Genomic DNA, 15083 nt, shown 5'->3' on the forward strand with positions numbered 1-15083 from the left:
CAGCATCTGTGACTGCAACCACACAGCCGCACACAGGACGGAAACACAGCGACAGACTGCAGCTTTCCAGCACACAGAAGGACGGATCAGCAGCACACAAAGAGCAGAGGGAAGCCTTGGCAGCACACAGCTACAAAGAGCAGCACAACAACAATGAAGGGAAGCAGTGAAGCACGGAAAAGCAGACAGCAACTCTGTCTCTCTATTTTATTCTCCATGGCGACACAGAGCCCAGCAAAGCAGGTTTTTTACTGCATTGCAACAAACACACAAACACAAAGGGGGATAAGGAGCGACTGTATATAGTCGAGGGTGTGTGTTTGAGAACACACACGCATACACATCCAGACACACACACACACACATACAGCAGGATGTGAAGAGTGCAGTGCTAGGAGGGGAGGGGGAGGTTACAGATAAAACGGGGGTTCTGGGAGTTTGGCCAGCCAGAGCTGAAGACACACACATGAGGGTGTTGAGGCGTTCTGAGACAGCCAGCACCCAGAGGACACACACAAGGAGTCCTGAGCTGGGTTTGAGGACGGCTCGAGCTGAGGACACACACCAAGTGAGGGAGGAGGGGGTGAAGGGAGGAGGAGGTTTGGAGACAGGCACCGCTGTGGACACACACAGGGGGACAGTGGTGGTACCTGCGAGGCCCCTGTGGGCGGGTGCTTCCTGTCTCCCGTTCCATTTCTTGTTCCTGCCTGCGTTTGATTGGGCCCCCAGTGCTCCTCATGCACGCAGCTACAGCCAATCCGCTATGAGCGTTAGCCTCATGCAGGGGTCTGAGCACAGCTGAGGATGTTAACAACAGAGTGGGAGATAAAAAAGGAGAAAAGACAGAAAAGATATAACGACAGAGTGGCAGCGAGAAGGTGGGAGAGTTGAAGAGGAAGGAAGGAATGATAGGAACAGATGAGGACAAAATGTGTTGGATAAAAGAACAGGTGAGAGAAGAGGAGAAAGAAGAGAAGCAGAGCAGAAGGAATGGTTATGAGAGGGCCGGCATGCATTATGCTCCTCTACTGGAAGTCAGTGAGTCGGTATTTTACACATGGATATATAGAGTTGCAAAGTGGGGCGATTAGTTTTGGACGTCCTTTCAGTTATCTGCCTCAACTAACTTCAAAGAATTGGTTAAATCAGTGCAAAATAGAGCCAGATACAAGAGCGTGAACATCAAACGCACTAGAGACATCTCTTCAGGTGCATTTTTTGGTGAGAAACAACTAATTATCGAGCTTAAAATGTCTGAACTGTCTATTGCGCTTTGTAGAAACCCGATGAAACGCTTTCAATCGGTTGATGTCCAGAATCTGGCTCGCTTTAGATGAATTTAGCATCTGTGGTGCAGTATGTTGTTTTCAATTACAGCTACAGATTTGCTGGGTATCATAACCTTTCCTTCAGTATGAAACTGGCAGAGAAAGAATGATTCCTCAGGAACAAACTGAATCCTGAAATGAGACTGCATTTTGTTGCATTTACAAATGAAAAGATTAAGGTCATCAGCGAATAAACGAACCCTTGCACTCAAGCGTCCTACTATTACTACATTGGAGACATTGCTGAGTCAGAATTTGTGGCTTTTCTTTTTTAAGCTACTCTTACTGTATATTTAACTATTTACCAATATCCTGTGTGGTTTACATTAGGTATCATTACAAAAAACTCCAGATTTTCTACCGTATCTTCCCACTTCACAACTCTATTGTCAATGCATCAGTATGAATAGAAACTGGGACTGTAGTTAGTAAATAAAAAAATCAACATTAGATAGATGAGGAGCAAAACTGAGGTTACGTTCATGAAGCCACAGACACCAGACGGGGGGGAAAAAGTCAAAAGATTTCCTTCAGACAAAGCTTTCTTTAGTGCGTAGCCTTGTGAACGCACCCTGAATGGTGTTAGTTGGTTATAAAAAGATGCATTAGAGGACAACAAAAGAGCAGCCATCCCCCATCTTGGCGCGACTTTACACACTTTTGATTGATAGAAGAGTAATAAAGGGGAGGCTGATGGCGGCTCTGTTGTTGTTGTTGGCTGTAACGTCCTCTAAAAACACTGAGGCAGATTGTTCGGAGTCCGCCTGAATCCATCGATATGGATGTGGGAACCTAAATTCTGTTACATAATCGCACTGATAGTGATGCCATCTGTTCGTTCACAAGTCGTCCTTTCACTTCATCAAGGTTGAGTGTGCTCACGGGGGTGTGTGTGTGTCAGGTACATGAGGCTGAACACATCGAAGCACACACAGTAGGACAGACAGGACACGACATAATAATCCCTGATATAGATTTGGTTAGTGCTGAGTTGGAGGGAAAACCTGCACACCTGCAGTTTGTACAAAACTCTCGCTCACACAGACACAGATTTTCTCACAGAGAAATCCAATTTTTGGACGCGTGAACCAAAAATTCATGAAAACACATACACAAAAATTCATACAGGAATATTTTGGGAACACAATAGAGCTGTATTTAGAGCCAATTACGTCAAGTCTGAAGTCATTTAGGCCGAGTCCAATCATGAGTCTGCAAGTCAGGATGCAACTCGCTTATCTAAAATGACTCAATATGTGAAGATAATTCTTTTGATTGGATTTAAAGATGTTTGTAGTGGAGCTGAGATTGTCCAAGCATTAGTAATTCAATAGTCTGAGTGTCTATACAAGTGCTGGTTGGAAATAAAAAAGAATATTTTATGTGTATGTCCAAAGTCAGTTAAGAGCATTGTGATATTAGCACTGAAAACCAATGAAGTTTGTGGATTAGACAGATTAAACAAGCTATCCTAGGGGCTCTGAGAGGCTGTACAGGAGGCAGAAATCTAAAAAAATGCAAAACGAGTCCAGAATTTCAAACTGCAGCCTTATTGCTGCTGCTCTTCTCTCCAATCAGATGAGCATGGGCTTCAAAAGGTGCAAAAATAGTCGAGCTAAGAGTCAATTTTCGGTTGTGGCTTCAAACACTGCTCTCCTGAGTGAAACTCTTCTGTTCATGCCATTGAGCCACCTCGTCCAATGCTTCCCACTGTGGACTTTGTAGCTCTCTGCACTCCCTCACCTGATCTGGGTGAAAAGCCTTGTGTTTGGCTGAAATCTCCAGTCAGATCTTGAAATCGAAGCAAAGAGGAGGTGCAGAAGTCTAGTTACCTCAGAAAACACTCGAATTACAAAATGCTGAAAGGTTAGTCCCTAATGCTGTACAGCCTACTTCAGCTTTAAGTTGAGGTAAACGTTAATTTTGTGTGTCAGCATGCTTAGATTGCGACCACAGGGAACAGGGTTCACCCTCTGGGGTCACGAATGTCTTTGGGGAAAATGCAGGTCGATCCATTGAAAAGTTATTGGGATATTTCAGTCTGGACCAAACTAGTGGACTGACAAACTAACAAAGTTGTCTATAGAGTTGTATTGCTAGGATAGCTAAAAAAACAAACATGCAAAACTTTTTTTTTTTTTTACTCTCATATGATTTAGGCTCTAAAAACACAGAATTCTACACTTTAAATGAAGCAATCGATCTTTATACTCGCTTTTCCAAGTCTGTGTCCCCAATTTGTTCTCAAAATTTGAAGTCTTTAGTCCAAAATTAGATTAAACAGAGGATGTCGTTTGATATTTCAACGGTTCCTCCGGAGCCACAGAAGAAATGATGAAAACTCTTGTCACAGATCGTATTGTAATCCTGACTGACTTCAGATAAACTGACTTTGGCCTCTATAATTAGTGCAGCTCCTGTCAAAGTATGACTTAAAGTCTCAGGTCTCAAGCTCTGAAACGTACAATCTCACACTCACATGAGGAAACACTGGACGCACGGGTACATACATGATAATCAGCTTTACATGTATGTACAGTGTATATGTGGGATTTTATATTCATATGTAGATGGATATAAACACACAAATACATAACGAAAAACAAACATAAAAACACACACATCGTATTTTTTGGGGGAAACGAAGACATACATTGTGAACTCTCTTGACAGGGTCTATGATTTTAAATAGAAATCACCCAGATTTCCCACTCTATGCTGGTCAGTAAACGTCCCACAGGAGTTTCCACGTTTGTAAAAAAAAAACAACAAAAAATGAACAGATCTGATGGGGATTTGGTCTCTGCTTTTGTTCAGCTACACTGAACACAGCTGGAACTGTTAAATACACACACACTCATACTCACAAACACACTGACATAAAACACACTGAACGAATTGACAAATAAAAAAAATACCAACGGAGAGAGACAGATGGAGAGACAGACCAACAGATGGGAACGAGGACAAAGACGAGGTCAGACAAGAAGCACGGACATACAAGTCACTGTGACTGCTAAACTCCACAACAGGTGATAATGTGACCTTAAAGCTGCACCAGGGCACGACTTCAGCACCAAAATACTCTGACAAAATGCTGGAGCATAAATTATCCTCAAAGTGTCCAACATTTGCATATATTGTATGTTTTAGAATTGAGACTGAAATCTAAATTTGTAATCAGTGAAGGATGGTTCTTTGCTAGCTGGGTTTCTAAACACAAAGTTGGTGCAGCTTTAAATGCAGTTGTCTTTTGACCTTCTTCTTAAAAGGGTCAAATCACACAAAATTACAGTCATTGCATATTTTCTCATTTATCAATAGTAATAGGTACCAAGATGTGTGAACAGTTTTCATTGGAAACTTCTGTTGTATTAGTGTGGAGACAATCATTTCAGAGACAGATACCTTAACCCTCTGAGCCCCAAACTGGCATGATATCTTAAAAAAAAAAATCAAAAATTACATCATTTATCAGAGCCAAAAACCAGAAGAATCTCTTAATTAGAAATTTTCCAGAAGTCCTTAAACTATTCATCTGTGAGGCATTGTTCTATGTGGAAAATTAAATAAATCAAAATCACTTTATTCTTCATGACTAATTTAAAATGTGCTAAAAATACGCCATTTGCTCTAAATAGCTTCTGTAAAAAAAAAAAATAAATAAATAAATAAATAAATAAAAATACGGCACTCCCCAGCACAACCATGAAGTTATTGGTGACTCAACTGCAACCAACAGTCATGTGACAAAAATTACCCAAAATTTTGGCTGAACTGCAGGCAGTGTTTACACAACGCAGACAGGTATGTATGGAAACAAATTAAATATGTAAGTCGAGAAATATATTTGACTTGTAGGGTACAAATGGTAAAAAAAAGTTTTTTTGTCACATTTTGTAATACAAATGATTATAAATAAGAAGAAATCTATTTTCTTGTCTTCTTTTTTAATTATTTATGAAATCATAACTAGCCGTGGTTGTGCTGTTTCCATAGAGGTGCAGAATTTTATATAATAAACGAGCCAACAGTTAATAAAAATGTGGCAGAAGCTTAAAATCGCCCAGAAAATGCTTGGATCTCAGAGGGCTAAAGCTTAAAACATACACAAATAAAGCCAAAACTGCAGTCCGCTTGAGGTAAGTGAGAAAATATGTTCTCTGCTCAGCTCTTTAACTTGCTGCTCTCCTGCAAAAACATCTAAACTTCCACATTTTCTCCATCGCTACCCACTTCTGCAATCTGTTTTCGTTTTCATGCCCGTTTCATCCATACCCTGGTGTTGGAGCTGGTCCAGGTCCATGAATTTGCTGGGTTTGGGGTTGAATCCCATGGCCGCCTCGCGCTCCGCCTCCTTCCTCTTCTGCTGCTCCTGCTGGCGGGCTCTCCTTGCCACCTCCTCCTGCAGCTCGTCCAGCTCACTGCGCCCCGAGCCTGGAAACAGCAAAAGATTGGAAAATTAAATCAGCAACCGTACACAAGCTACAGCAGATGCATCACGTGTACACACCTATGTTGGTGCCGGTGCCGGTGCCGCTGCCGCCCCAGCTGGGTGAAGGCAGCTCCTGCAGGATGGCACTGCTGCTCTTTGACTTGGGCACCGAACGCCATGAAGGTCCTGACATCAGCACCCGCTTCTGTTGCCCAACCTCCCTGTGAAGAAGGAAAACAAACAGAGAGACAACCAGGGGAAGAACAAGATGAAAGTGAGACAGGGGAGAGAAAACGTTGAGAATGCAGACAGACGTTTGTCGTTATGAAACATTGCTTTCGGATCATTTGTTCTCGTTGACATTTCATGTTGACAAAGTGAAACCGAACAGCAAAACAAAAGTGACCGAGACGTGATGAACGATGGACGACGAGGCCGAGAGACAGTAATGCTTATTTGTGAGTTTCCTACCTGTCAGGGCTGCTGCTGTTCCTCTCACTGCTCTCGTAGCCACTCTCCATCCTCTGGATCAGACGTGGCTGGTGCTCCACCCCTCTCAGAGGTGGAGGGGCAGGGGGACCCATCGTCCACCCACCGCCGCCCAGAGACCTGGGCTGCCCAGCCAGCCCAAACCCCGCCTCCAACTCCCCGATCTCCCTCCCTTCCGCCTCTTGCAGCCCCGGCTGTGGTGTAACAGGTCCCGCCGAGGGGAGAGAGTCCTGGGGCTCCGGGGGTAGAGGGGGGCCGGGTAGCGTGCTGTAGCCCAGAGAGGAGCCCTTCTGTCGGGTGAAGATGCTGTCGATGTTCAGGGCCTCTCTCCGGGGCCTCCAGGTCGGCCTGTAGCGGCCTCCAGAAGAACTAGAGAGGAAGAGAGGAGGATGTCACTCTGAACACGTCTGTGAGCTGCTGTGTGTTTGAAAACTACTCAAAAGGTGTAAGTAAAACCTTCTGTAAAGAAAGTAGAGCAACTAATTTTAGAAGGTGTTCAAAAAAGTAAAAACACATGGCAGCTTAAGTACAGTTCAGTCAGGAGGTTTTAACCATTTATTGCAACGGTGACTCACATTTGTGTTGATGTCATGCTACAGAATCAGACATATAATATAAGACACAAAATTCATAACCTAGTGGTAAGCTAGGGGGTTTAACTGTCGTGTGAAATCTTTATGTTAGTGTCTGTTGGTACATATTGTGGTTGTGTTCATCTATTATAAGACAATAAATGGAATATGGGACTAGCCTCCAGGAAGCATTAGCCTGTTTGTTATTAGTTATTCTCAGTTCCTATTGTTTTATTTTTGCTTTATTTAATTTATAACCTGCAGCAAGACTCGAATACTTCTGTGCAAATACAAATTTAGTAAGTAAATTGTCATTTTACTCAAGGTATAAAGTACAATGCAATTTGCACACATATCCAGTTGTGCTATTAATTTCTTCTCCACTGTATTTCAGATGGAACTACAGTTATTTGACAAGCGCAATAACTAGCTACTATTCAGAATAAGACTTTGCATTAAAGGTATATGAGCTCATAAATTACACTGCACTGTTAAAACCTTGTGACTCCTGAAAAATTAAGTTTCTGGTTGGACTTTTGGACACATTCAGTTCCACTAAAGACACGTCTCTGCTCTACAGCTCTAAAGGTTTCATGTTCCGGTTCTTAAGAGGTTAAATTATCCAATATTGCACCAAAAAAGCCTCTTCTTTTCTAGTCATTAGTCATCTCTGCAGCCCTCCCACAGATTCATCTTGTGACTCCTGGGAGCCAAACTGTATCTAAAGTAGGTAAACTAGCAACTTTAACCAGCTGAATTTATGAAATCATCTGCATTAAAAATCTAACAATATCAGGTACAAAATAATGAATCAGAGGAGTCATTTTACTGCAGAACATTACAGATAGGGTCAAATTTAGTAGCTGAATTACGGTAAGTAGGATTTTAAATACAAGACTTTTACTGAAATTAGACATTTTTACACTAAAGTAAATGATCTAAATACTTCAGGCTACTAGGTAGTTTAGTCTACACTAGATAAAGAGTCAAAACACTGTGCATAAGACTGCATAAAAGTGCTATTCAAATAATTATCTTCATTATGACTTAATAAACCGTGTTTACATGTTGTAAATGTTGGATGTTTGGAGCTGCTGTGTTTTGGTGGTGCAGTACCTGGACTTGCTCTCGCTGCTGGTGCTTTCATCCTCCCAGTGGGGCCCTCCAGCCCCGCCCTCGCAGCCCCCGACTCCTGACGAAGAGGAGGAAGACAGGGGCCGAGAGGAGGAGGAAGAGGAGGTGAGAGGCCTGCGGGAGGAGAGGAGGAAGACGGCCGTCTCCTTGTACTCCTGCAGGGGGGGAGAGGGAGGCCGGGGAGGACCCTCCACTGCTGACTCTGAATGTGGGAGAAAAGGGAGGGCAACGGAAGAGAGAGTAAAATCCAATAACATTTTTATTTATCCCACAGGGAGCAATTATGTAGGCAGCATTGTGAAAAAAAACAGTGAGGATAACCACTAACGAGGCACATAACCTGAAGAGTCTGCAGTGATGATGCACGGCGGCTCAGAACTCCACTGAAACTTGAAAACTGACCTCTGTTTGCTCTTAATTGTAACATCAACAAGTATCATAGTTTAGTGCTTTCTCTTGAGTCGCGGTCACTTGAGTATTTGCAGTCATTTCAAACTATTACGATGCACTTTGTGAGGAACTTCGCTTCCAGACTCGCAGTCTTACCTCCAGCGTCAGCACCGAGCGGCGGTGTGCCGATGTCGTAGTTGCAGACCACCGTGGTCTGGGACTCGCTGGAGAGGTGGCTGCCGGTGGACTGGTGGAGGGACCGGCCACGAGAAGCGCGGTGACTCGAGCTGTCTGTTGAGGAGTCGGTGCGAGTGTCGCTGGATATGGATGGCTCCCGACCTGAGAGACACAAAGAGATGACCTATTTGGTAATCCGGCAGCTGCGTATGTTTACAGTCAAAAGCAGGAACAATAAGTTGAGACTCTGCAGGACACAGAAGCAGAAGTTGGATTACAGGGTTGAAGGTCAGAGCTTTAAAGTCGTAACCTTGCGTGGCTCCTGGATGATAAAGACACAGTAATGTGATCAGATGTGATCTGTGGCAGAGAGCATCATGTTTGCTGTACCGGAGTCTTCGCTGTCGTAACCAGCCTTGCTGCTGCTGCTGCAGTGCTGGAGCTCGAGCTGCGGGTTGGAGCTGGTACAGGGGTTGGGGCTCTCCTGCAGTATCACCGGTGTCCCACGGGGGTCAGCGTAGAGCAGCAGCAGGGGCTGATAGTGGCCTTTGATACAGCGAGACACTACGTCCTTCCACTTAGGGCCGATCTGGAGGTGCAGTGGGGGAACACACACACACATTAACACACATACACACACACACACACACAGACAGGGAAAGTAAATCTATCTGTTTTAAGATATAACATTACGCATATTCCACCAAAAGCAGAAGGTCAAATACACTTTGTGCTGCTGTGTGCCCTTATTGATATCATATTATCACACTTTGTCATTAGCTCCATAATCTAATATGACCTAGAGTGTGAAGTGTGACTAATAGAAGAGTCAAGGACATGTAGATTCACATTATGTCCACAGAATTCACACAATTCATGCTCGAGTCACATATACAGGACTGAAGATTTATACAGAGATTAAGCCTCAAGCACATAATCAATCTGAAACCGCCTCTACTGCAAAAAGACCTGAGCGTACAGCTCTTAAACTAACACACAGCACTGTTCTGCTCAGTGCTGCTCTCTCACAGATGCAGTGAAGATGCAGCAGATGCCATGCGGCGCATCTTCCTCGTGCTGCCGCATGCTGAACTGTGTCTCACCTCTTTGACGTGGGCGTCGTCGAAGTACATCCACTTGCGTATCTTGGTCTGGAAGAAGAAGGTGGAGTAGTGCTTGCCGTAGTAGCACACCATGCCCACCAAGTAGAGCTCCGCCTGGCGAGCCCTCTCCTCTGTCACACGGTAGAACAACTACAGAGGGAGAGAGAGGGAGAAAAGAGGGGAGGGAGGGGGAGGAGACAGGAAGGGAGGAGGTGGGGGACATGCAGGGGAAGAGATGTGCAGTAGAGACAGAGGAGTTAATGTGGATACAGGCTCTTTTTTGCTCACCTAGTGGATACGGAGTATGCAGTAATCCTTCACAAACTCCTCACACAGACTGTACAGGGCTGCATCCACACTGCAGCTCTTCATGCAGAAATGATGCACAGATCTCACACTGATGTCTCAGTAAGGTGACCTGCTGCAGAGAACACAGCAGCTGCCTCTACATGCACAGAAACATGCAACGTATGTGGTGGAATTTAAGCATAACGCTGCTATAAACACAAGTACGGTTCAGCACAGTGAGATGACAAATCAAGATTTCACATCCCGACGTGACATCATCTTGTCCAAAATTCAGAAATATTCAGTTTACAAGTAAATATAACGGGATTTACAGTGAAACGAACCCATTTGTTGCAACAGACTAATTACTTGGGCACTACATTTATCTAATCTGAAACAAACATAAGCAGAAAACAGACAAAGCAAAAAGTAACAGAGAAGGTGTACGGGAGGCAGATGGATTCTCTTTAAACAGCTAAACAAAAGTAGAAAATTCAATAGATTACGCCTCAGAGTCGTATCTAACAGCCAGTTTCATCCCACAAGAGCAGGATGAAAACAAGAGACAGGGCAGCAGGCGGAGACAGAAGACTGAAGATGGGATGGAAGAGGGAGAAAACTTGAGTCACTATAACACATATTCATATTCGCTGATCCATTATTCATGGATATCACTTCAGAATGCTGCTGGAGACGTTACAGTGGCATTAAAATGCATCAACATTACTCAGTCATGACACGGAATACCAGGGGTCGGACACGTGTGTCAGCGCGTGTGTGTGTGTGTGTGTGTGCATGTGTGTGTGTGTGTGTGTGTGTGTTTGTGTGTGTGTGTGTGTGTGTGTGTGTGTGTGTGTGTGTGTGTGTGTGTGTGTTTGTGTGTGTGTGTGTGTGTGTGTGTGTGTGTTTGTGTGTGTGTGTGTGTGTGTGTGTGTGTGTGTGTGTGTGTGTGTGTGTGTGTGTGTGTGTGTGTGTTTGTGTGTGTGTGTGTGTGTGTGGCGTGTTAAAGCTGCAGCAGTAGATGAATGAAGAACGTCCTGAGCTCCATATGAGACAAATGGAAGTCGGGGTTTCATGTGTGGCTGTAATTTGTTGTGTTTCAGACGGAGCATGCACATATTTGTATTTTGTGATTGTGTGTATTACCGTGTATGTGCCCACACACACAATACACAACCATATGAACAACATTCTGGGTATTTGTGCTTGCAGCTCAGGAGGCTACGTTTCTGGTGTTATTTGTTTGTTAGCAGTTGGACGAAGGCGAATAGCTCAGTCTGGGAAAAAGGAACTTCATTTTTGAGGTGGACTAATCATCTGATGCAGAAGTCCACTACAGCAACTATTTTAACACTCTGGATGCAGAATACTTTCCTGTTGCTCTCATTCTTAATGGAACGATGGCATTTCTGAGAAGCCAAACTTGGAAATGACATTGCTGGCTAAGTCAAGAAGCTGCTGTGCCTTCAAATAGAATTTTGTAAGTATTTATGAGAAGAACAGCCCACATATTCCTGGAATATTTTACATTTACAAGCCCACGTGTCACCCTTTTTTTTCTAAACACTGCACAGGAATGTAGGAAATGCAAAATCTTTGACTGTTCTTTAAAACAGAACAAGAGATTTTTTATTGATCATTCATCAAGTAACCAAAATATATCAAAACAAAGAATTAAAGGCATCAGATCAAAGGTTGACATTCAAAAAGCATTCAGAAAAACTTGTGGACCGGTTTATGTCGAATGAATATCTGTCGGACTCATTTTCCTCCAACCACAAACACGAACACAAGAGTTGCCAGATATAATGAATAAAGTGAAAAAAATGGAATTCAGTCTGACCACCAGACTTTCACTTTGAGCATTTGGCTCAATCTTCCACGAACTACAGCCCTTACCTAAAGGAAAACAAGACCAAGAAATCCTGGCTGTACTAGAAACTCTGTCAAGCTGCACCAAGGCTAAATAGTGCTCAGATGTGTTAATATGCTTATGGTTACATGCACAAAGACAATCATTTTCCAATTAGCACTGAACACATATGAGATTTGCAATTATTTGGCTGTAATCTTTATATTTCTACCTGCAGAGTGGAACATTTGTCTGCACCGTCTGGCAAAGAGGGTTATTACACAAACACTGTTGAGACCCGGCTTATAACATATGCCTTTGCAATCCTGGTTTCTTTTTTTTTTGACATGGAGCATCAGGAACTTTTTTGGACACCTTGTAGGTTTATAATTGTAGTATCTGTAGCTAATTCTACTTCTGTCACTACAGTTGCTCCCCTCTTTAGCAAATCAATCACTGATGTTTGCCACAGAAAGCCGATATAAACCTTGTGTATACTGCAAAATCCAAAGAGACATACACCGATCAGCCACAGCATTATGACCACTGACAGGAGAGATGAATATCATTGATCACATTGGTACTATGTGTTGCTCTGCTGGAGAACCTTGGATTTTTGCATCCACGTTGATGAGACAATGACACCCACATAAATGTCCCACAAAAAGCACACTCCCTCATGCCAATAACGATCCCAAATGTCACTGGTCTACCTCTGCAGGAAGACAGGAAGATGCACCCCACCACACTGCAAAACCATTAAACAATCAGGAACATGTTGGGGAACAAGACAATCACCCAAGATGTTGATTTGACCTCCAAACCTCCTGGACCCCATCATTCTGCTCAAACATCAACAGGATGCAGTGGAGCAAGTTTGATTCACAACCCAGAGAACCCCAAGGATCCACTGCCAACGTCCTGGTCCAGACCCTATAGGACACCCTGAAGGGTGCTCTGGTCCAGACCCCATAACTGCATGACTTGACAGTGTCATCCCAAGAACGCTGCTTTAAGAATCATAATCGTCACCATAAATGTAATGATCCATTTCTGCCCCTTTTTCTATAACATTTTCTACTGTTACAACCTCAAATTTACAGTGACAGTTAGTAGCCCCTGCGGCTCAACTGCACACAAATTTAGAGCAACGCATCTGTGGATTTATGTCAGTTCGGGCACGCTGTATATTCTCGGCTGCTCACATAGGCACGCATAAGTTAATGCGTCGTCGTGTGTGTGTAATGTGCATAATGTGTGATTTCCTTACATCTCCCAGTCGCAGGCAGGTTCCCAGGCTGTGGATGACGTCCTCTGCAAGGTCAGAGTGGTCCGAGTCCCACACCAGCCCGATGGACACGATCTCTGGCGAGTTCATCAGTACCCGGCGGATACGCAGCACCTCCCCACAGTTGCTCTGTGACGAGGAAAGGGAGGGACCGGTTTTATTTATCTTGTGTTGTGAGTGAAGACCAGACGGAGAGCTCACACTACAACCATTTGAAAGTCTCAGCACTAGTTACCTTTCTCTTTAAGATCCTTCTATTAGTTCATAAAGCTCTTAATGGTCTTTGTATTCATCTAATTTACTTATGTCAGGAATTCTGAAGGTTTCTGGTCGTGGTTTTTTTTAGTTAAACCTAAAGCCAGAACAAAAAGAACAGTGAGGCAGCATTTTGCTATTATGGCCCACATCTGTGCAACAGACTTCCAGAATATTTTTAAAAAGCTAACTCAAGGTCTTCTTTTCAGTCAGGCTTTTGATTGATTTGATAGATTTTATTTATTCATTACTTTTCTTAGAATTAATTTTATCTCTATTTATTCACCTATTTAGACATTTTATTCTATTTTTATCATTTCTGATTCAGTTTTATTCTTTTTTCTATCCTTCTGTTCTTTTTTAGACATTCTATTTCATTTATTTATTTTACCCTTTTTATCTTATTTTTAGTTCTTTTCAGATTCAGATTCAGATTCAGATTCACTTTATTGTCATTGCAACAAGTGCAACAAAAGGTAAGGTGCAGGCCATACAGTGCAAAGTACAAAATATATATATATATAAAAACTTTGTAATAATAAAAACAAAAAACACAAAATGACAAGATGGATTTAAATTAAGAGAGAAACTGTAGTTCGTATATACAGGATGAAAATTGGATATTGCACATGAGGTAGTGGCAGTTGCATATATTGCACGTATTATGGACCATTTTCATCACATGTGGCGTTTCCTCCTTGCATGTGTTATACAGGATAGCGTTTCCTCAGTTCAATTTCAGAGTCCTGTATTGATAACTTGACTGTGGGGGTCGTTTGCACGGTTTTATTGCATTTTTCTTTCTTATTAACTGTAAAGCTGTCGCATTTTATTTGTATGAAAAGTGCTATACAGAGTGTGAAAAGCACCACTTTATTTAGCGTGCACGCTGACACACTCACAGCGGAGCGTTAGTAGGAGAATGAGTGGCAGAGATTTTTTAAAAAAGGCAAAAGAAAAGAGATGATGAAAGGATGGTAAGGGAGAACGACAGAGGAAGAAGTGCTGTGCTGAGTTGTATTTGTCCCTTGGGCCTTCTGTTGAGTTCAGAACCGTGTGTTCTGAATCCTTCCTTTGAGTCACGACCCACCGCAGAGCCGCCACGCACACACGCACACGCACACACACACACACACACACACACACACACACACACACACACACACACACACACACACACACACACACGGAAGCCTACGCACATGCACGCACACACACACGCAGCGCTGGCAGAGTGGGCCTCGGAAACAGCCTGAGAACACCCCGGCAACCAGACACTTTGCCAAACACAACAAACACACACACACACACACACACAGACACACACACACACACAGACACACACACACACACACACACACACACACACACACACACACACACACACACACAGAACTCTCCCTTTGCCGTCTTGCGCTGGCACCAGAGATGGCAGGAAGGTATTTTGCCAGAGTCTCTGCTTCTCAGTTCTCAGAAAAAGGGACAGAAACATGGCGAGCAGAGCAGCAGCCAAACAGCACACAGCTCTGTTTGCTCAGGACGAATGGACGGATGGACACACAAGCCTCGGCTCGGCCCTCTGCACCGTCTCACTGCCGCCTGACAACATCATTCATCAAACGATTGTACAAACAGATTTGCTCGGCTTCATAATACAACATTGATCGGTGCATCTCACAGTTTCACATGCAAAGACATTTTTTCCTTCCTTTCTCCTGTTTTTTCCCCCCTGCTGTGGCGATGCAGACCTTTTCGGTGAGTTATATAACAAG

The 15083-nt window shown here is 43.4% G+C and overlaps 1 protein-coding gene across 7 annotated transcripts in view; it reads right to left on the reverse strand.

Moving 5' to 3' along the window:
- The window catches only part of usp54b (ubiquitin specific peptidase 54b), a 92328-nt gene that overhangs the window by 36371 nt on the left and 40874 nt on the right, over positions 1-15083 (reverse strand). For all 7 annotated transcript variants that reach the window (XR_008599507.1, XR_004848767.2, XR_002747158.3 and 4 more), the window contains 9 exons: positions 13039-13185; positions 9629-9778; positions 8916-9114; positions 8505-8687; positions 7941-8160; positions 6235-6621; positions 5842-5984; positions 5607-5765; positions 651-798 (listed from right to left, as the gene is read on the reverse strand). Coding sequence is in view for 4 of the 7 variants with exons in the window: in XM_023287957.3 (XP_023143725.2) it covers positions 651-798; positions 5607-5765; positions 5842-5984; positions 6235-6621; positions 7941-8160; positions 8505-8687; positions 8916-9114; positions 9629-9778; positions 13039-13185 (1736 nt within the window). In the remaining 3 variants the exon portion in view is untranslated. The remainder of the gene's footprint in view (positions 1-650; positions 799-5606; positions 5766-5841; positions 5985-6234; positions 6622-7940; positions 8161-8504; positions 8688-8915; positions 9115-9628; positions 9779-13038; positions 13186-15083) is intronic.

The sequence above is a fragment of the Amphiprion ocellaris genome, chromosome 18, assembly GCF_022539595.1.
Source record: "Amphiprion ocellaris isolate individual 3 ecotype Okinawa chromosome 18, ASM2253959v1, whole genome shotgun sequence".
Taxonomy (NCBI): Eukaryota; Metazoa; Chordata; class Actinopteri; family Pomacentridae; genus Amphiprion; species Amphiprion ocellaris.